General features: G+C 37.0%; 1 protein-coding gene and 1 non-coding gene across 2 annotated transcripts in view; both read left to right on the forward strand.

Annotated features, from left to right (window-relative positions):
- Positions 1-22,626, forward strand: part of GMPS (guanosine monophosphate synthase) — a 67,945-nt gene that overhangs the window by 6,830 nt on the left and 38,489 nt on the right. Inside the window, exons 2-4 of the mRNA XM_081828340.1 lie at positions 13,371-13,552; positions 17,438-17,552; positions 22,512-22,609. Of these exons, the coding sequence (XP_081684466.1) occupies positions 13,371-13,552; positions 17,438-17,552; positions 22,512-22,609 (395 nt within the window). The remainder of the gene's footprint in view (positions 1-13,370; positions 13,553-17,437; positions 17,553-22,511; positions 22,610-22,626) is intronic.
- LOC115939421 (U6 spliceosomal RNA) lies at positions 7,112-7,215 on the forward strand. The gene has a single exon (XR_004074238.1). It is a non-coding gene; the product is annotated as a U6 spliceosomal RNA (small nuclear RNA).

Genomic DNA, 22,626 nt, shown 5'->3' on the forward strand with positions numbered 1-22,626 from the left:
CTTTATTACCAAATAATATTCTGTTGTATGAATATACCACCTTTTACTTATCAGTTCATCAGCTGATGGACATTGGGTTTTTTATACCCTTTGGATATTATGGATAATGCTGCTATGAAGATTCTTGTACAAGTTTTTGCGTAGACATAAGTTTTCATTTCTTTTGGGTATATACATGAGGGTGGAATTGCTGGGTCATGTAGTAATTCTGTATTTAACCTTTTGGTGAATGGTCAGACTGTTTTCCAAAGTGGCTGCAGTATTTCTGTCAGTATTTCTGCAGCATTTCTGTCAGTAGTGCATGAGGTTCTAATTTCTCCACGTTTTTGCCAGCACTTGTCTTTTGGATTATAGCCATCATAGTGGGTATGAAGTAGTATCTCATGGTGATTTTGATTTGCATTTCCCTAACGACCGATGACGTTGGACATCTTTTCACGTGCTTATTGTCCATTTGTATATTTTCTTGGGGGAAATGTCCATTCAAATCATTTGCTGATTTTTAAAAGTAGGTTACTTGTCTTTTTATTGAGTTGTAAGAGTTCTTTATTCTAGTTTGACAAGTTTCTTATCAGAAATATGTTTTGCAAATATTTTCTGCCATTCTGTGGGTTTTTACTTTCTTAATGGTGTCCTCTGATGCATAAAAGCTTATAATTTTGATGAAGTTCAACTTATTTTCTTTTGTCACTTGTCTTTTGGTGTTTCATCTAAAGAGCATTTCCTTTTTATTATTATTATTATTATTTTTTAAATTCCAGTTAACATCCAGTGTAATATTAGTTTTAGGAGTAGAATTTAGTGATTCGTCACTTATATATAATTCCCAGTGCTCATCACAAAAGTTCCCTCCTTAATACCCATCACCCATTTAGCCCATCCCTCCCCCTCCCCTCTAGCAACCCTCAGTTTGTTCTCTATATTTAAGAGTCTGTTTTATGGTTTGCCTCCTAAGGAGCATTTCCTAATGACCTTGAATCTTGTATAATTGCCTATGTTTTCTTCTGAAAGCTTTGTAGCTTTAGCTCTTATATTTAGGTCTTTGATCCATTTTTGTTGTGAGATCCTAAGTTATAATTTGGTGGAACATTTTCACATTGTTGCATTATTGTCATGAACTGTGAGATATGGTCCTCCCAACTCCCGACATCTGATTGGGTGAAATAAGGCACCAGATTTACAGCATTAGACTGAGGAGATAACTTTTTAAAAGGTAATTAAAGGTAATTAGGAATAAAAGTACAAACTTTTAATGGATGGTTAATTGGATGCTTAATCCACTTAAGTGGATTTAACCTGATTTTGGTTTTGTAATGGAGGGGGTCTTAGATTTGAGTGAATGTTGGCCTTGTTTTTGACACCATGGCAGAGCTTGACCATCTGGTGCCCCTGAAGGCTGAGGGTAAACAATTGCCTATTGTAACATTGTCAGTTTGTGGAGACACATGGTTTGAAAAAGGTCACTAATAAGTATTTTGTTTTGCTTGTTTTTATTGAGGTAAAATGTACATAGGTGAAGTGTATAGATCTTTTAAGTGTACAATTTGAATTTTGACAAATGTATATACCTGTGTAACCACTACCCCAATCAAGATATAAAACATTTCTATCACTCCCAAGTTCTTGCATGTCCCTTGGTTCCTCCAGCAGCAACCACTGTTCCCATTTCTATAGCCAGACATTAGTTTTGTCTGCTTTGAACTTTATATAAATGGAATCGTACGGTGATGTTTGGCTTCTTTCACTCAGCATAATGTTTTTGAGGTTTATCTATGTTGTATTAGTAGTTCATTTTTATTGTTGTGTAGTATTCCACCGTAGGATATACTAGAATTTATCCATTCACGTGTTGATGGCCATGTGGACTGTTTCCAGATTTTGTGGACATAGATGTTCATTACTCTTGGATAAATACCTAGGAGTGGAATTACTGGGTCAGAGGATACCTTAATAGGTTTTGGTATTTTCTATTTTGTACAGTTTAGAATATTTAGGTTATAATAATCTACTTGATGCCTGGAAGAGATAAACACTGGTAGAGTAAAATAAACTTAAAAAAATTGCATCATGGGGCGCCTGGGTGGCTCAGTTGTTAAGTGTGTGCCTTTGGCTCAGGTCATGATCCCAGGGTCCTGGGATCGAGGCCCACATTGGGCTCTCTGCTCAGCGGGAAGCATGCTTCTCCTTCTCCACTCCCCCAGCTTGTGTTCCCTCTCTTGCTGCGTCTCTCTCTGTCAAATAAATAAATAAATAAATAAACTCTTTAAAAAAAATTGCATCATAATATTTTGTCCTTAAGGGTATTTTAAAAAGTACCTTGTTGAGCTGTATTTTAATGGGAATAGGATATGGTTTGTTGGTAAACAGGCTACTTTTAGATTGGCTTTATAAACATGTACCAGTAGAAATGAACAACTTCTTTATTTGATAATAGCAATCTGAATTTTAAATTCAAAAATAATTTGAGGGCTTCTGGGTGGCTCAGTCAGTTAAGCATCTGACTCTTGATTTCTGCTCAGGTCATGATCTCAAGGTCGTGAGATTGAGTCCTGTGTTGGACTCCACGCTTAGCAGGTAGTCTGCTTGGGATTCTCTCTCTCCCTCTTTCTCTGTCCCTCCCCCTGCTTGCATGTGCGCCCATGCACTCTCTCTCTCTAAAATAAATAAAATAAAAAAATAATTTGACAATAAAGCTGATGAAAAAGGATTTGGAAGCACTCGGGATTTAATAAGGCTGGGTTTCTATTTCTTTTTTTTTTAAAAATGCAACCTTGGCATTGGTGCAGTATTTGCATATAAAAAACTATTTTCAGGTGTTTGATAAGAACTTTTCTATCAGTTTGTGAGGCATATTATCCTGGTATGATAAATCTTGGGTTCACCAGGCCTACCTCTCCAGAGGTTAATTAATAGTGCCTCTACGTGGTTCCTTTTCCCTGATGTCTTTCCTTCATTAGTTACCCCCTTAAAAAAAAGATAAGTATGTATTTATGTTTTAAATTTCCAAAGCTAGAGAATCAGTGTAATGTGTATCTTAAGGACAACGTCACAGAGAGCTAAGCATGATTACAGCCATTTTGAATAATTTTGCCCTGTATTCTTATGCATTTCTGCTATATATGGCCAGGGAAAGCAGAATCATAGTATGTTACCGATTGAGAACCTGCCATGGGTGCTTTGGTGTTAAACAGTTTTTGTAAAATTTTACTTTAGGTGGTATTAAACATTCAGGACATGTGAACTAATTTTTTGCTGACAAGTTTGTGGGTCAGCTCAGCATTGCTGAGCTCCACTACTTTCGTCCTTCTCTTGGGACTACTAGGTTGATGGTGTTTTCATGATGGCAGAAGGACAGGATGGAAGTAGAATCATTAAGATGGCTTGGCACTCTACCATTTCAGCCCTCATTACCTTGGCCAAAACAAGTCTCATGGTTGAGCCCAATGTCAAGAGTGAGGAAATATATTCTGCCTAAAACAGGATGAACTGCAAAGTCATATGAGAAATGGCATGGATATAGGGAATAGTGAAGAATTAGGGCCAATAATACAGTCTGTTACATATAGAATATTAACATGCATAAGTAGAGCAAAGAGTATAAAGTACTAACCAGCTAAACAGATATAAGCATATGGTCAGACTTCTTTCATATACGTATACATAGAATGAACTACTGTATAACTGTCAACTGTATTCAATAATCGCACCTAGAATTTTTTATATATATCTTAAGAGACTTAGACTTTTTTGAGAATCATATACCACTTACAATTAAAAAAATATGAACTAAATTAGTTTTGGTATTTTTAAAACTTTCTTCATGTTTAGACTGATACTTCTAAGTCATTTTTTGACCTGAGTTGTCCAAGAACTGTTTTTCCACACATCTTCCATGCCATCAAGAATTTTGATGATTCAGCAATTCTTGAGAGTGCTCACTTACTTCTGGAATTTTTTTCCAGGCCATTGATGACTCATTCTGCAAGTTTTTTTTTTTTTTTTTTTTTTTAAGATTTTATTTATTTGAGAGAGAGAGAGAGACAGCGAGAGAGGAAACACAAGCAGGGGGAGTGGGAGAGGGAGGAGCAGGATCCCTGCTCAGCAGGGAGCCCGATGCGGGACTCGATCCCAGGACCCTGAGATCATGACCTGAGCCGAAGGCAGACGCTTAACGACTGAGCCACCCAGGCCTCCCTCATTCTGCAAGTTTTGATGCTAGTACTTCCTTGATCTTACCAGAAGATATCAATGGAAGTTTTTCAGGTAGTATCCAGAATTCAGTCCTTCTTCAAGTAGTTTTTAAATGTTAAGGGGTTGCACTTGTCCAGTGATACTACTAGTAGTAACAAGCCACTGCACTCTCCAGGGGTCTTGCTCAAGTGTTTGTAGAATACATAGAGAAATGACATAGAGAAATGAAATAGAGTTATATAAAGTTTCATAATGTCTATCCTAGGTGAATTTCAGCCAAGCTCAGCTATATTTCTTTTGCTCAAACCTTGGGACATCTTTCTGCTCTAAGGTAAATTTTCTGAGAGACTCCAGGGAATCTCTTTCCCTTGAGGGATTTTATATCAAATTGTACATAACTATGGCCATGGCAGTGACAGCTGTGTCACTGAGCTAATGGAAAATTTAAGATACAGTGTGATTTTAGAGATGTCTGGCTTCTTTCAGTTGGCATGTCTGAGATTGATTTATCCATGTTGGGATTTTTCAGCCAAAGAGGACATTACCCTCTGTGGGATCATGGGGTGTTTAAACAGCAGTTTAGGTTAAAGATTAGGTCAAGACCTTATAGGGTTTGGACGGTATTTTGGACTTAATTGAACTTTATTCTGAGGGGAAATAATTGAAGAATTTTAAGCAGGGGGAGGACTTGAAGTCCGATTTCTTTTTTCTTTTTTCTTTTTTTAACATAGGCTTGTTAACCAACTGATCAAAGTCAGGATCACCAATAGTGGAATAAAATGACATTGTATCCTTGCCATCATGTTTTATTAGGAAGAAGCATAATTACATCATCAGTGTAAGATTGTTGCCAAAAAAATGTTTATCTGGAATCTAATTATAAGGCAGCAAATAGATTCTGGTTGAGGCATATTCCTCAGAAAGCTGGTCTGAACTTTCAAAAAAATGGCTGTGTCCTAAAAGACCGTAAAAAGGTGAATAGGTAGTTCTGGATTAAAGGAGACAATGACATGACAGTGTGAGTACAGAGTCTGTGGTTTTTGATAGGGTTCTGGAATTAAAAACAAAACAAAACAAAACAAAAAAGCCAGGGGCACCTGGATGGTTCAGTTGGTTGAGTGGCGGACTCTTGATTTTTGGCTTAGGTCATGATCTCAAGGTCCTGGGATCAGGCTCCACCCTCAGTGGGTTTGGGGGGGATCTGCTTCAGGATTCTCTCTCTCTCCCTCTGCTCCTCCCCCCACTTGCTCATGCTCTCTCTCTCTCAAATCTGGAAAAAAAAAAAAGCCATAAAGGACATTAGTGGTGACATTTGAGGAAATTTGTGTGTAGATACTATTAGGACTAAGTTTCTTGGGTGTGATTATGTATTGTAGTTATATAGAGGAATGTCCCTGTTGGTAGGAAGTAAGTACATGCTGAAAAGTTTTTTGGGAGAGAAATATCTATAATTTATTTTCCAGTAGTTCAGAGGAAGAAGTATATATAGATAGAAATAATGCAAATGTGGCAAAATGTTACTAATTGTTAAATTTAGGTGGACAGTGGGGTTTATCGTGCTATAGATTTTTTTTAAGTTTATTTAAATTTAAAATTCTTTTAAAGTTTATTTATTTGTTTTTAGTAATCTCTACAACTAGTGTGGGGCTTGAACTCACAACACCGAGATCGAGAGTTAATATGCTCCTTTGACTGAGCCAGCCAGGCACCCTGTGCCATATTTTCAACCTTTCTGTAGGTTTCTGTAGGTTTAAAATTTTTCAAAAATAAAAAAAGGAGGGTAGAACACAAGCATATGATAAGATCAAGAGCTAGAGAGTCTCTTCGATTTAACCCTTTAATTGTAGGCTCAAACTTCATTCAGTGTTGTATGTGAGGTGATGGTTTCTTAAGAAAAACCTTCAGTTAAGTTTGTTGACATTTCTAAAGTACCTAAGATGTTAGATAATTTTGTGAAGAAAATGTACAATTTTTCCCAAGTTATAGGTGTGGTGAGATTAAATAAGTAAATATGCTACTTCAGTAGCCTTTTGGTAATGAAAGGATTATTCTGGGTAGTTGAGTATTTCAGATGACTAAAATGTCTGTATGTGGGTGGGGGGTGGTTCTTAAAATCTCTTTTAACCCTAAGACTTTTATTTTGGCAACTGAAGTCTACTAAAGTGTTTTTTGAAGAGCAACTACCTGAATAAGTTTAGTACTGATGAAATTCAACTTCCAAAATCATTTATATAGTATACTACTACTTTTCTCAGACATCAGCAGAACATTATTTCACTCATGTAAGCAAACTTTCTAAAGTAATAAAGCTTACCTTTTAAGTACCAAAATATTAAAAATTAAAATAGGGCGCCTGGGTGGCTCAGTTGGTTAAGCGACTGCCTTCGGCTCAGGTCATGATCCTGGAGTCCCTGGATCGAGTCCCGCATCGGGCTCCCTGCTCGGCAGGGAGCCTGCTTCTCCCTCTGACCCTCCCCCCTCTCGTGCTCTCTGTCTCTCTCATTCTCTCTCTGTCTCAAATAAATAAATAAAATCTTAAAAAAAAAATAAAATAACTTTGAAGTCTTCCAAAAATATAGTGCATATTTACCCACCTCTATAGTGCTACTTGTTTTGGGGTTTGAAAAGGCCTACATTTACCTTCTTCTTCTGCCAGTGTGTCCCTAGGCAGGTGATATAGTATCTGAGTCTCATTTTCTTCATCTGCAAAACAGAAGTACATACCATTATGAATAAGAAAATATGTAAAGCACATGAAATACTAGGTATGAAGTAAATGTTAGTTCCCTTTTTTTAACTGTAAAAATCTTTTTATTGTAAAATAAAACATGGATAAAGAAAACTACACACAACAAATGTATAGTTGAGTGAATTATAAGTCATGTGTGCTTTTTATCCAAAATATTGAAAGGTTTTTTTCTTTAAAGCCCAGTAATTTGTTAAGCATATGTGTTGGTACAGAGAAGATTAGCATGGCCCCTGTGGAGGGATGACATGCAAATTTGTGAAGCGGTCCATATTTTTCCATTTGCAGCGATGTGGATGGAGCTCTATAGAGAGTATGATGCTAAGCAAAATAAGTCAGTCAGAGAAAGACAAATACCGTATGATTTCACTCATATGTGGAATTTAAGAAACCTAACAAATGAGCAAAAGGGGAAAAAAGAGAGAAAAGCAAACCAAGATACAGACTCTTAACTCTAGAGAACAAACAGATGGTTACCAGAGGGGATGTGGGTGGGGGGGATGGGTGAAATAGGTGATGGGATTAAGGAGGGCACATGTCCTGATGAGCACTGCATGTTGTATGGAAGTGTTGAATCACTATATTGTACACCTGAAACCAATATTACATTGTATGTTAACTGAGTGGAATTTAAATAAAAATGTAAACACAAGTATATGTTGAGATTGGTCATTCTGGGTTCATAGTCTAATTTTGATTCATAATCTTTTATGCCTTACATAATTTTCTTAATATCTTTTAGTTCATTTAAAATTGTACTTTCCAGTTTTGATCTCTTCTTTTTGGCTTGCTCTTGTAGGATGTTTTTATTCCTTATTCTCTCTTTTTTACTTTGAGTAACTTTGTATAGGATTTGACTTCTATAATTTGTTTCTCTTATATGTGAATATAGTTTTCCTGAGTTTTTAGAAGGAATCTTGATTCAGATAACTTTTATAACTTTATAGAGCCCCCTCTTCTGTTAAAATTATGGCAGCTTGTTCTCTGAGGATTCCTTGCTCTGATTCTTCCCTCTATTTTAGTTTGACACTTCTATTTTCCTTCTTCCTTGCCCTTGTCCTGCTTAATTTTGATTCTGCTCCCAGCAGTTGCTTCTCATTTGTGAGCCTTGTTCTAGAAGGGAGCCCTGGCCCATTAGTTGAGAAAGTTCATGGGGATTAAACTCCTTCCACCCATTTAAGCCTTACCTTGGGTCTCCTGCTACCCATGTTACTATTGGAGTATGCATACCTTCTCCCGGTGCAACTGCTGTAGTCGAATTGGCCCCTGTACTTTCTTTTCTTTTCTTTTAAATAAAGATTTATTTATTTATTTGAGAGAGTGTGCTTTTGTAGGGGGAGGGGCAGAGGGAGAAAATCTTCAAGCAGACTCCCCCCTGAGTATGGATCCCAAGCTGGGGCTTAATCTCACGACCCTGAGATCATGACCTGAGCTGAAACCAAAAAGCAGGCGTTCAAGTGACTGAGCCACCCACGTGCTCCTGACCCCTGTGGTTTTTAGTGAGTACCTTTTTGGCTATCTTGGAAGTCTGTTCTCAAGTTATTCAGTGAAACTCGGTTGTTTCCCCCACAAATGCTGTTACACTAGAGTTTGTGACTATGGTAGTTTATTCCTACCAGCTTCTATTTGGGGAGATAACTTGTCATTTAGTTTTTGGTTTTGCTGTTCAGTGATACATGGAAATTCAGGAAGATCCAAAAATGATACCATCTTCATCTTATGAGAATCTGCCAGATTATTTTGCTTTATTGTTAAATTAGGGTACTGATATGGTTTGATTGTTTCCTTAATATCATTTATTGATGTCTTAAAAGATATCTTTATGAACATCATTTACTTTATTATGATGACCTCAAGTCAGTTTAGAGGGATGTGAACCTTTTAGGCATTTGTGTTTCTTTTTCTTTTTCTTTTAAGGATTTTATTTTTAGGTAGCCTCTACACCCTAAGATTAAGAGTCACACACCCTAAGACTGAGCCAGCCAGGCGTCTCTGTGTTTATTTTTTAATTGTATAAATAGATGTAATAGATTTTTCTGTTGTGTACTGTTGAGTTTTATTTGTCTCTACTATTGATGTGACTAACAGCTTCTTTTCTCATTAGGGTCCTTTTTCTAATCTGTTAAGGTTTGGAAGTCTATCATACTTTATAACTCTGTGAAGTAGGAGTAAATAGAGTCTAGGTTTTGAGGGAAAGGAACTTTTGCTTACGTTACTGGTGACCTTTTTGCTTTCCCCTGAGTTGTTGAAGTTTGTGCTGGATAGGCAAGTTGATAGCTGAGGTAGAAAGAATGAGTCAAGGATTCAGTATTTCCTCAATGACCTCTGATATCATATGATTGAATATTTTCAAAAGCTGATAAGAAAACAGTATACATTTTTCTTTTAAAATTCAATTAAGTAAAAATGAGTTGATTTAAAGAAATACAGACAGTCCTCACTATATAATAGTAGGACAACCATAGAAATGATTGTGCAAGCTGAAACCATGCGAAGTAATTTATTTCTTTTTTTTTTTAGAGAGAATGCATGCATGTGCACACATACAGAAGAGTTGGGGGAGGGGTAGAGGGAGAGAATCTTTAGGAGACTCCTCCCTGAGTATGGAGCCTGACTCAAGCTTGATCTCAAGACCCATGAGATAATGACCTGCGCGGACACCAGGAGTCCGATGTGTAATGGACTGAGCCATCCAGGCACCCCGAAAATCTCAGGCAGGCTCCATGCCCAGCGCAGAGCCTATTGCGGGATTCATTCTCACCACCCTGACATCATGACCTGAGCTGAAATCAAGATTTGGATGCTTAGAGGCACCTGGGTGGCTCAGTTGGTTAAGCGTCTGCCTTTGGCTCAGGTCATGATCCTAGGGTCCTAGGATCAAGCCCCGCATCGGGCTCCCTGCTCTACAGGGATCCTGCTTCTCCCTCTCTCTCTGCTGCTTCCCCTGCTTGTGCATACTCTCTCTCTCTGTCAAATAAATAAATAAATAAATAAATAAATAAATAATAAAATCTTAAAAAAAAAAAGAATCTGATGCCTAACTGACTGAGGTACCCAGGTGGTCCTTATGCAAAGCAGTTTTATTCAGTGTGAAGATTACAGTGGTTTGGGGACCTTTAAAATATTTTGTTAAAACATTAAATCTTACTGTTAATTATACAAGTATAGAGAAATAAAATACTATAACTGTTTAGTATAAGTTAAAACATTAGACACAATGAGAATTGTTTTCTTTGTGAAATATGAATCAAGAGTAGTTTAAACAGTCTTTCCCTTTGCATCTTTTCTATGCCTTAAAACAGTGTTTCCCTTTGCATCTTTTCTGTGCCTCCTTGGCTTTTGACATTTTATCCTTTACAATTGAAATGTCATGAAATACCTCCAAGAGTTTCTTTCTTTTTTTAAAAGATTTTGTTTATTTACTTTTGAGAGAGAGAGAGAGCATGAGTGGGATAAGGAGCAGAGGGAGAAGCAGGCTCCCTGTAAAATGTCATGTGGATTTATTACTGGGCAATAAGGAGGTAACACAACTGTACTCTAGCTATTTGTTTTGCACTGTCCAATTGCAATAAACTTTAAAAGAAGGGACACATCGGTCAGTGATCATCATATTTGTTATTAATGTGATTTATGGATTGAAGAGCTGACAGCGAAGTTTGTACTTAATGTAATTTCTCACAGCTAATTATGGTAACTGAAATTTGAGCCATGTTATTGCAGACTGATGTTAGTTAACTAAACCATGATAACTGAAATTTATGCTTGTCAGAATCATGGAAAGTGAGAACTCTGCCTGCAGTGTTAAAAAAAAACAAAACAGGTTGTACTGGATTTGGTAAAAATTTTGACAGTGATAAGGGGACTGAAATCTGAGAAATTTACACAATAACAAAGTAGTCCTTCAAAAACACTTTTTTAAAAAGATTTTTATTTTTAAGTAATCTCTACAGCCAACATGGAACTCAAACTCACAACCAAGAGATTAAGAGTCATGCGCTCCGTCGACCAAACCAGCCAGGTGCCCCAAAACTTTTCTTTCTTTGCTCTGCTCCCCTCCCCCCTTCCCCCCTTCTTTTTTTAAGTAGGCTTCCCACTGGGCTTGGAGCTCCATGCAGGACTTGAACTCACGACCCTGAAATGAAGACCTGAGCTGAGATTAAGAGTCAGACGCTTAACTGACTGAGCCATCCAGGCGCCCCAACACTTTCTATTCTTTACAAAAAAAATAGGTTAAGATTAAAGAATTTTAGATAAATTCTTTAAAGAGTAGTATGTATGTTTGTGTGTGGACTAAGGGCAAAGGTCTAAAAGGAAAAAATTTTAGTATTTCTTGCACTCTAATATATTTTATAAACTTTCTGTATTCTGCTTTTTCTACATTGTTCAGTATTCATATGATTAAAATCTTCATTTTTGTGATCTGAGTAATTCTTTCTGGCCTGTGGTCGGTCCTTCTCACAAATCCTCCTCTGTAGATGGCTGTGATTGTTGGCTTTTTTCATTACTGTAGCAGAAGTGTTAGTGATGTTGTGAGGTCTTTTGTTTTTTCATATAAAGGGAAAAGGAAGAGGCATGGAAAGAATTACATAAGTGTCTGAAGGACTGGCTTATGCTTTTTTATGTGCAAATTTTACAGCTGGAGGGGGGAAAACTCCAAAAATGTTTATTGTAAACATTTAAAACATACTGAAGAAGACATGTATCATATGATCTCACTGATATGAGGAATTCTTAATCTCAGGAAACAAACTAAGGGTTGCTGGAGTGGTGGGGGGTAGGAGGGATGGGGTGGCTGGGTGATAGACATCGGGGAGGGTATGTGCTATGGTGAGCGCTGTGAATTGTGTAAGACTGATGAATCACAGACCTGTACCTCTGAAACAAATAATACATTATATGTTAAGAAAAAAAAAAAAGAGGAAGAAGATAGCAGGAAGGGAAAAATGAAGAGGGTGAAATCGGAGGGGGAGACGAATCATGAGAGACTATGGACTCTGAGAAACAAACTGAGGGTTCTAGAGGGGAGGGGGCTGGTGGGATGGGTTGGCCTGGTGATGGGTATTAAAGAGGGCACGTATTGAATGGAGCACTGGGTGTTATATGCAAACAATGAATCATGGAACACTACATCAAAAACTAATGATGTAATGTATGGTGATTAACATAACATAATAAAATAAAATTAAAAAAAAAAAAGAAACAAAAAAAACCATACTGAAGAGTATGAGAAAAATTGTAAATCACCTGTAGCTCATTACTTGGATACAACCTCTGTTAGTATTTTTGTGTGTATCTGTCTCTGTGTTTCTTCTTCATACATGTATATACATTCTTGATGAAATATTTTAAAATGGGATTATATGCATCCTACAAGTGTTTTTCCAGAGTACATACATGTTTTTAAAGTTTTTTTCTTTTTTTAGATTTTATTTATTTACTTCACAGAGAGAGACAGCGAGAGAGGGAACACAAGCAGGGAGAGTGGGAGAGGGAGAAGCAGGCTTCCCGCCGAGCAGGGAGCCCGATGTGGGGCCTGATCCCAGGACCCTGGGATCATGACCTGAGCCGAAGGCAGACGCTTAACGACTGAGCCACCCAGGCACCCTTAAAGTTTTTTTCTTATATAAAATGTACAAAAACAGAATAGAGACTAGACTAAAATGAAGACTGTGTATCATTCAACTAAAGTGATTTCAGTGCATAGGCAAGCAATCTTGTTTCATCCATACCCACCTACTCTTACATTAATCTGAAGCCAGTTCCAAGTAACTATTCCAGCATACATAGTTAAAAATTTTGCATTTTGTCAAATTGCTTTCCAGAAAAGCATTATCAATATATAGGTGACAGAAATAAGATTAAAAAACCTTTTTAAAATTCTAATGTTATGGGTTGGATGCATCTATATATAACCGTTTCCTCATGTAATACAAAAAATCCTAATGAAGTGAATTTGAGCATGCTTATACTCTGGCAGCAAACTTTAAGTTCTTCATCAGTATATCCCTCATAGGAATACTGTGACTGTTAGATAGGGTGACCATATAATTTATTGTTCAAGCTAGGATGCTTTTGAGATTCACAGGAGGCCCTCTTAGTAATAATGCCAGTATAACAGGCATAAACTAGGACTATATTTTGGCACAGCTGGGTTGTATGTCCACCATGTTAGATAATATATATAAGATGCATTTATATGTAAAGTGACTATATTACACAGTAAATGCTGGCTTTTATTAAAGTGTTTATGTATGCCCACGTATGGGTATGTATAAAAATCTTCCTTTTAAAAGAAGTGCTTTTGAATTGGCAACTCAGAGGCCTAAGTTAACAGTTTTTGTTTCTGTATGTTTTTGGAGCTGACAGTGACCACTCTTTTTTAAAGGAGCTCTAATTTTTATAACTAAGAGGACATTTGCCTTAATATTTGCAGCTGGAGAATGCTGGAGGAGACCTTAAGGATGGCCGCCACCACTATGAAGGAGCTGTTGTCATTCTGGATGCTGGTGCCCAGTACGGGAAAGTCATAGATCGAAGAGTGAGAGAACTGTTCGTGCAGTCGGAAATCTTTCCCTTGGAAACACCAGCATTTGCCATAAAAGAGCAAGGATTCCGGTAGACCTTACACTTGTATTTTCTATGAGATTGAGCTTAGATTGTGGAATTTTTTATTAATTTGCTTGGGCACTGAATTTTTTTTTAAAGATATATTTTGAGAGAGCAAGGGAGTGTTTGGGGTTGGGGGAGAGGTGGTGGGGCAGAGAGGGAGAGAGAGTCTTAAGCTGACTCCATGCTGAGTGCGGAGCCCGACCTGGGGCTCTGTCTCAGGACCATTAGATCACTACCTGAGCTGAAACCAAGAGTCAGACACTTAAACGACTACACCACCCAGGTGCCCTGGGCACTGAATTTTTTTAAATGAATATAAGACATGCAGTGGTTTTACAAAAAGTTTTTTTCTGTGGTTCTGATTTTTAAAGATTTTATTTTTATTTATTTATTTGACAGAGAGCGACACAGAGAGGGAACACAAGCAGCAGGAGAGGGAGAGGGAGAAGCAGGCCCCCCACGGAGCAGGGAGCCCGATGCGGGGCTCGATCCCAGGACCCTGGGATCATGACCTGACCCAAAGGCAGATGCTTAACGACTGAGCCACCCAGGCGCCCCTGGTTCTGATTTTTAAAAAATTAAAGGAAAAATAATTTTTAGTTAAAAAGATTGCCTTAATTTTAATTGCACAGTTACAAGAATTTTTCATTTGAATATTTTTTTTTTTTTTTAAGGATTTTTGGGTCAGACTTGAATTTGGCTATTATGGTCATTCATTCATCCCCGAGCGTTTGATCAAAGGAATATATACAGTGGCTAGAATACCTAAATGAGAAGAATTCTGTGTCCAATGAGTCTCTTTTGCCTCCTATCGCAAGAGACTGAGTTTCTAAAATATGAAGGTTTCTCAAGTCTAATATAAGGTCTAATTCAACAGCTTTTATGCTCAGAACTAGTCAAAATGACAGCCAACTTATATTTGTTTCTTCCTTTAACAATTTCTGGTTAATGCTATGCCTTTTCTCATGGAATTGATGGTCTTTGTTTATTAAGAGTGTTACCAAAAGCAAACAACTGCAGTTTGTAACTTTAATTGGGTCTTAAACATTAATGCTATATTTCTTCCAAAATACAATATGTTTAATTTTTCTCAAAAGCATAATTTTTTTCCATTAGAGAAATGATTAACTTTTAAAGTCTTCATAGACCTGTTTATCCTGTGATTCTTGTTTCTAAAATAGAGTGAATTGGAAAGCAGAAAAGACAGGTTGAAATTTAACTGTCCTAGTCTTAGGATACAGTTAAAAACAGTCATCTCTTTTTATTTATTTATTTAAAAAAAGATTTTATTTATTTATTTGACAGAGAAAGACACAGCGAGAGAGGGAACGCAAGCAGGGGGAGTGGGAGAGGGAGAAGCAGGCTTCCCGCTGAGCAGGGAGCCCGATGCGGGGCTCAATCCCAGGACTCTGGGATCATGACCTGAGCCGAACGCAGATGCCCAACGACTGAGCCACCCAGGCGCCCCAGTCATCTCTTTTCAAACTGTAGAATTTTTAGAATAAGAAGGGACCCTTGAGTTTCTCTAACGTGACTGTGTCAGTTTGCCAGTGAGAACCAGTTTTAGGGAATCAAAAAACTGTGTGAGAATTCTAAATGTCTCTCTGTCATAACTAAGCTCCTTCATTCCCTTCACCCCAAACAAACAGAAAGTCTCCAGCAGACTAACCCAGGCTAAATGTTTAAGAATAGGGTAGCTGGGGGCGCCTGGGTGGCTCAGTCGTTAAGTGTCTGCCTTCGGCTCAGGTCATGATCCCAGGGTCCTGGGATCGAGTCCCGCATCAGGCTCCTGGCTCGGCGGGAAGCCTGCTTTTCCCTCTCCCACTCCCCCAGCTTGTGTTCCCTCTCTCACTGTGTCTCTCTCTGTCAAATAAATAAATAAAATCTTAAAAAAAAAAAAATAGGGTAGCCAAATACTTGGCAATAGAATGCTAATTATTTTTCCTGCCACCTGATTATAAACAATTCCTAGGTCCTGCTTGTGTCTAGAGGTTCTTTCTGTGTAGGAGTATAGGAACTATAGCCCTGTGGCTTTGCTTATTATAATCCTGTCTGCTATCTAGTTGATCATCCTTTTCCTAGAATATTAATATTATGAGAGGAAAGACCTCTTAACCTACTTGTTTTTGGAAATCTGACCTGCTTAAAATTGGTATCTGGAATGCCTTGTGACTTATTGGCTTTGTAATTGCAAGTTAGTTTCAAAATAATTGCAGGGTAGAACTAGAAGACTGAGTGATTAGCTCTTCTTGAGAGTTATTGAGATAAGAATTTTCATAATTGGCTTAAGTACTGCTTAGGTTTCATCCTTGACTAAGTCCATTCCCTTTTCTTTTTAATAGTCTTAAGAATCTTACAGTCATGAGTTGTTTAGCAGATTAATGAGAAATGCTGGGCAGTCCCATGGTGGTTATCTTTTATAAAACTAAGTATAATGTACTGAAATTCTAGAGGGCTTGTTTATTTATGTTTTATAGAATTTTAACTTATGCATTTTTAAAGAGCTAAGTTGCGTATCTACCCTTAAGGCTAACGCTACACCCCTTTAGGATTGTTATCTTAAAGATGTTACATTTATCATCTGAGTTGGTTGTCTTTAGTCTCTTTTGCAGGAGACAGGCTAACAAATATGATGAATAGCATAATTCATGTTAGCAATACAAAGTTCAAAGAATGGGGCCTTTGAGCTCACTTGAATTGTTATATTTTTTAAAAATGTCCTGTCTTGCTGAATAATTTTTATGAATTTGACTATTATATCATTCTTCTGGATGTATTATAAGCCTGTATTTTAGTTTGTGTGTTTTTATATGGCAAGCAGCTGCTAATTACAAAGTGAATTGCCTAAATTTGTAAGAAGATTTTGGTTAGATCTTAAAATGCATTTTCCTTTAGAAATGTAGATAAATCAGGATTCCTGCAAAACTCAAACCTAAAATGAGTTTGAGGATACCTTAGATTAAGTGATGAGCATAGGTATGCCTCTATTGTATAAGAGGGCATGTGTGGCAAACTGGGAAGCAGGAGTAGTCTGAAGGTGCAGGTCTCTCTGTGATTCCAGTTGTTTGTAGCCATATGAGAGTGAAGGTCAAGTGCTGCTAGATTTTTTTTTTCCCCTCTTCCTAAAGAAAACCCAGAAATCTGGATTTTTATGTAAAATTCTTAATATTAAAATGTTCTCAATCTTTTGAGTGTATGCTGAGGGCCAAATTAGATCTATCACTGGCCAGGTGAAGAGCATAGGCCTCAGTTTGCAGCCTTTTCCATAATAACTGTTCGACTCCCAAGTTAACCCATCGAATGCTCTGTAAATTATAATATAGTGAAATTATAATATTAACCTGGGTTCTGAGAGAATGCCATATGGGCAAAATTCATATGTTAGCTCCCTTTCCTGGGTCTCAGGTAAAATTGTTGGGAACGTTGGATAGGTTTTCAACAGGCAAAGTTAGGTTATTATTCATATTCTGTCCTCCTTTGTTGTATTTTGCTGTGTCATCTAGGGTCTTTCTGTGACTTGCTTTACTCCTTGCTTCCTGGAAGACCTATATTTTCTCCATCTCCCTTTAGAATTCTCATTTACTCCTTCATTAATGTGGAAGACAAAACAAACTCATGCTAAACCTTTACAGCTAGAAACATTAGTATTTATGTATTTGAAGTTTGTACTTATTAACAAGTGAATGTTGAATTGATGGACTTTCACACATTTCAGTAGAGTACAGATGACTGAGCTGTGTAGGAGGCTGGATCTGCCACGGTACTGAAAACATAACAAAATCTCTGCATCTGTACTGAGTCTCAGTGCTTCAAGGGAGAGAGGGCATGGACTTCGGGATAAAAATTAGCAGTTAGAGGATTCTTCACTGACTCTCTTCCTTAAATCCACAGTGCTATTATCATCTCTGGAGGACCTAATTCTGTGTATGCAGAAGATGCTCCCTGGTTTGATCCAGCGATATTCACTATTGGCAAGCCTGTTCTTGGAATTTGCTATGGCATGCAGGTACATCTGTGAATTTGCCTTAAGAGTTGACTTAATTTATTCTGTTTGTGATTCTTATTGTACTAATATTTTCTGTCTTTAGAGTATTTTGGATATTGTATGAGTTAATTTGTGCATGTTGCGACTATTTACAAATTGTTATAGCAGTATGGCAGAACCGACCTGAGTGGAAATCTGTTTTTAGAGAAGTAACTATACTACTGAATACAACATAACACTGTCCATTAAAAAAAATTTAGACATTCAAATTTACATGTTACAGAAATAGTACACAGAGCTCATTTATATTTTTACTCAATTCCCTTATTGTTGACATTTTTAAAATGATTTATTTAGTTTAGAGATAGCATGCCTGCATGCGTGCATGAGCCAGGGGAGGGGCGGAAGGGAGAGTGAGAGAATCTCAAGCAGACTCCATGCTGAGCACAGAGTTCCGGGGGAGGGGGGGGAGGCTTGATCCCATGACTCTGAGCCCCGAGATCATGACCTGAGGCAAAATCAAGAGTCGGATGCTTAACCAACTGAGCCACCCAGGTGCCCCTCTTACTGTTGACATTTTTAACTATTTGAGAGTAAGTTGCACACATTATGTCCTGTTACTTGTTGTATTTCCTAAGGATGAGAGCTCTCTCCTATGTAACTACAGTCCAAATATCAAAATCAGGAAGTTAACACTGATTCAGTTTTGCATCTAATCCACAGACTGCATTCACATTTCATTGTTTGTCTCATTAATATCCCTTGTAAGTACTGTGTCCAATCTAGGACCATGTGTTATATTTAGTTGTCATGTCCTTTATTTTGGAACCATTCCTCAGTCTTTTCTTCTCTTTCATGACCTCGACAGTTTAAAAAAAAAAAAAAAAAAAGACATTCCATTTACTTTATAGATTCTCCCTCAGTTTTGGTTTATTTGATGTTTCCTCATTGTTAGGTTCAGGTTCTGTTCTTTTGGCAGGAGTAGCACAGAAATGCTCTGCTCCTCTCAGAGCAGGTCATTAGGAGGCACGTGATGTCAGTGTGTGCCATGACAGTTTGATCATTTAGTTAAGACAGTGTCTTTCAGGTGTCTCCACTGTATCGTTAATGAGTATGCATACCTTGGAATTGTATCAGAAACAAGAATATATAGGGACTGAGGTCTAGATATAAAACTATTCTTCTATAAGTTAAATGTTTAGAAATCTATTTTGGCTGCTTTGATACCTTTTTAGAGGAGTATAGGTTTATTAGACAAGTAGAATGTGATTACTGAATAAGATGATAGAAAGATAATACTGAGCCAGTAACATGCTAAGTTCTCACTTAGAATGATTTGTTCAATAAGATCTACTTACTAAGGAGGTGGGAATAGAAATAAATACATTTAAGAAAAGTTATCCCTAGTGATTGTAAGCAAAATGATTTTCTAGTTCAGGTTAACTTTTAACAATGTATCTTACTTAACCACATCATCTGAAAATTGAGCTAACTGGGATAGTATTCCCTGGGTAATATAATTACTAATTGACATGTTATAGTATTTTGCCTTTTCTAGTGTCAGAAGCAAGATAGTTTTTTTTTTTTTTTAAACTCAGAATTCTCTGCTATGATAAGAATAGCCAAATAAATACAATGACTGGATTCACTTGTTTATAAATGATCTTGATCTCTTTTCCCTTTTGCCCACCTTTTGGCTTTAGCCTGTACTAAATCAGAAGGGAAGACAGGGTCACAATACAAGTGGAATATCTAATGTGAGATCCTAACTGACCAAATGGAATCGGTGTTAATTAAAACATTAGCTTTTTAATTTCCTCATGATACATTGGTCCTCCCTAATTGATTATTGAGAATTCTCTATTAACTTTTGATTTCTTGTATATATGGCTTAAGATGATGTGTTCTTTCTCCCAATGACTGAGTTGTTTTAAGTCCTTGGATTGAAGATAACTTGAAATTTTAGTAATGGGCAAAACAGAGGGAGTCGTTTTTTTTTTTTTTTAAACAATCTGGTTGAGGGGCGCCTGGGTAGCTCAGTCGTTAAGCATCTGCCTCCGGCTCAGGTCGTGATTCCAGCGTCCTGGGATCTAGCCCTGCAGCAGGCTCCCTGCTTGGCTGGAAGCCTGCTTCTCCCTCTCCCACTCCTGCTTGTGTTCCCGCTCTCGCTGTCTCTCTATGAAATAAATAAATAAAAACCTTAAAAAAAAAAGAATAATTAAACAATCTGGTTGAAATTGCTGTGCTTTAATATGAATATTGTACAGAAGGAGGCTGTCTAAAAGGTAGAAAGTGAGCAGACCAGTATATTTTATCTGGCCCTGGAGCATTCAGCAAAGGAAAAAACAATAAAAATCAATGTTCACATAAGAATGAATATTTTTGTTGTTCTTATACTTGATACAAAAGCAGAATATTAGGGATCACTGGTCTGTAAAACAGCTTTACCAGATTTCATTTCTTGCTAATTGTTCATTATAGTTTTCCACTTTGATTTAGAGGAAATACTGACCCCTAAAAATATGTGATGTATGAAGTTCAAAAGCTACAACAATGGATATTTTTTTCTCTAGGAAGCAAGCATTTTCTAGTAAAAGGCTCTTTTTGTTCTGTTAAAGTTTTCTGAAAAGCCAAGTGGTGGTTATGAATTTGACTTGGATAACAACTTACTTTTGGATTTTCTTATATAGTATTCTAATGAATACATTTTCTTAGAAGAGCCTACATCCTGATTGAGTTGAACTTTGGAAACTGGCTGGCTTTTTTTTTTTTTTAATATACCTTTGCTCTTGGATGTAATGTATTTACGTAATTTATTGATCTCCCATGCCAGAGTAGTCAGTATTAATAATGTAGCACAACTTACGTTAAATGATTTTTAGTATATTGAGGTATTATAACATTCTGTAAGGAAGAGTCTCACAGATATTTTTTTTCAGGACCCCTTATAGTGAAATATGTCTGGAAAATGCTGCCTTAACTTAAGTGCTAGTGACTGACTGTTTCTCCCTTATGCCAGTCCCCCATATAATTGTAAGGCCTAATTTTTCTGTCATTCAGTAGAGATCTTGCGGTAGCCAGAGCTAGGCCTGCTCATGTTAAATATGTAAAACAATTTGCCTTTATGTCCTCTGAACTTACTTATTAGGACAATAGAATAGGCTGATCTTGGTCCTTTAGATAGAAATTGTCTTTCCATAAAATATTGGTATAGATGATACCATCTAGCTAATATGTTGTTTTTAAAGGACTAATAATTCTTAGTGATTGTTAGTTGGGTAAGTTTAGCACCAAAGGTCTCACCCTAGTGTATACTTTTGCCCCCAAGAGCATCCTGAAATTTTAGTTATTTCAGTGTCTTATGTACCATCTTTCCCATTCACTGGACTCTTGTGAGAGCCTTTCTAATAGCTTTCTGGGAATTCTTTGCTTTAGAAGAAAAAAGACTGTCTTGCCCATTGCTCCTTTTATCTTTATATCCCCTCACTCAGCGTAAGAAATAGAATATTAGTAGAACTTTTGAAACTCTCTTTATACTTTTCTCCATTCATGTTGTTCTCTTTTCTTACCAGAGGCAGCACTTTCCCTGAATTTTGTTATTCATTCCCCTTTTTCTCTTTACAGCTTTATACATAAGTTTATATCCCTAAGTAATATATTTAGTTTTGCCCATTGACCTTTGTGGACTTTTAAATTGTGTTGAGTTCCAACAGTTTTAGTTATCTTGATCATTCAGCTGTCTTCTAATTAAGAACAGCAAATTAAGGAAAGTAGAGGTACACAAGGTTCACTGAGTATATAGAAGAAAGCACTTAATTTTTCATTCAGAAGCTTTTAATGACTGCTTTGGGCCACATACTTTGTTAGGCCCCTGGGACTGTGAAGAGACCTGAAGACATGGGGGAGAGAACATGGTCTGTTTTGGCAATTACTCTAGCTTGAATGGTTTGAGTACAGAATGAGGGGGAAGAAGAGAAGTGACTAGAGGCAGGGGAACTGGTTAGATTGTAGCAGTGTTCCTAAACTGTGTGGTAGTTAATGTGCTGCAGAAAGTGTTTGATAACCTGGGTTTTTTGTTTGGGAAATACTGGGCTAAATGGGTTAGCAAGTTTTTTTCCTGCTGAACTTAACCCAGACCTTTATTGCAGTAAGCTTTATTGTGAATGTCTTAAGAGGAGAATGTAGAGGGCAGCATTTGCTGATGGTTTTGAAGGCTATTCCACTGTGCATTATACGAATGAACACTTATTAGCCCTCTGCCTGCTTTTTTATCAGGAGCTGGATCAACTTGTACCTTGCATGGTTATGGCAGGTATCTTGTGACAACTGTGTGAAACAGATATACGGAGATGAATCATAGTGATTGCATCAAGGCAGAATTAACGATTGTAGAAATTTTGTGTGTGTTTATTTGGTGTTGGGGGGGGGAGTTTGTAGGTGTATCGGATTTATACAAATAAATTTAATTGAAAGACCAGATTTTCTTGCTTATGCTCTCTCCACAACATAGCCTTCTGCAGGCTTTCAGACTGTTCCTTTGGGGCCAAAGGTTAAATCACTTGGAGAAATTTGTACCTGCCTAGTTTTAATACCAAAGCTCTTCCTTTCGTCTGCTCTAGCTTTTTCTAAGCTCAGAGTACCTTTTAAAATGCTTTTAAATTAAACCCAGATGTAAGTATTAAATATCTATTTTTAACAAATGAATTAAAATACACTAAATGGAAAATCTGCCACTGTTTAATAGAAATTAACCTCAGGTCAGATTTCTAATCTAGTTTTGTTTTATAACTATTCCTCTTAATAACTGTATAATTACATATAATAATACCAAGCTGTCTACATTTATCTAACTCTTTATTTTGGGGGCACAAACAGCAGATATCCTGAAAACAGGAATATAAATTATTAAATTAGCATAATAAAATGATTGGGTAATTCTTTTGATTCATATTGATGTCAATTTATTTTCTCTTTGAACAGATGATGAATAAGGTATTTGGAGGTACTGTGCACAAAAAAAGTGTTAGAGAAGATGGAGTCTTCAGTATTAGTGTGGACAACACATGCTCGTTATTCAGGTATTGTAGATATTTTT

This window comes from Leptonychotes weddellii, chromosome 1 (assembly GCF_054177405.1).
Source record: "Leptonychotes weddellii isolate Sample4059 chromosome 1, ASM5417740v2, whole genome shotgun sequence".
Classification (NCBI taxonomy): domain Eukaryota; kingdom Metazoa; phylum Chordata; class Mammalia; order Carnivora; family Phocidae; genus Leptonychotes; species Leptonychotes weddellii.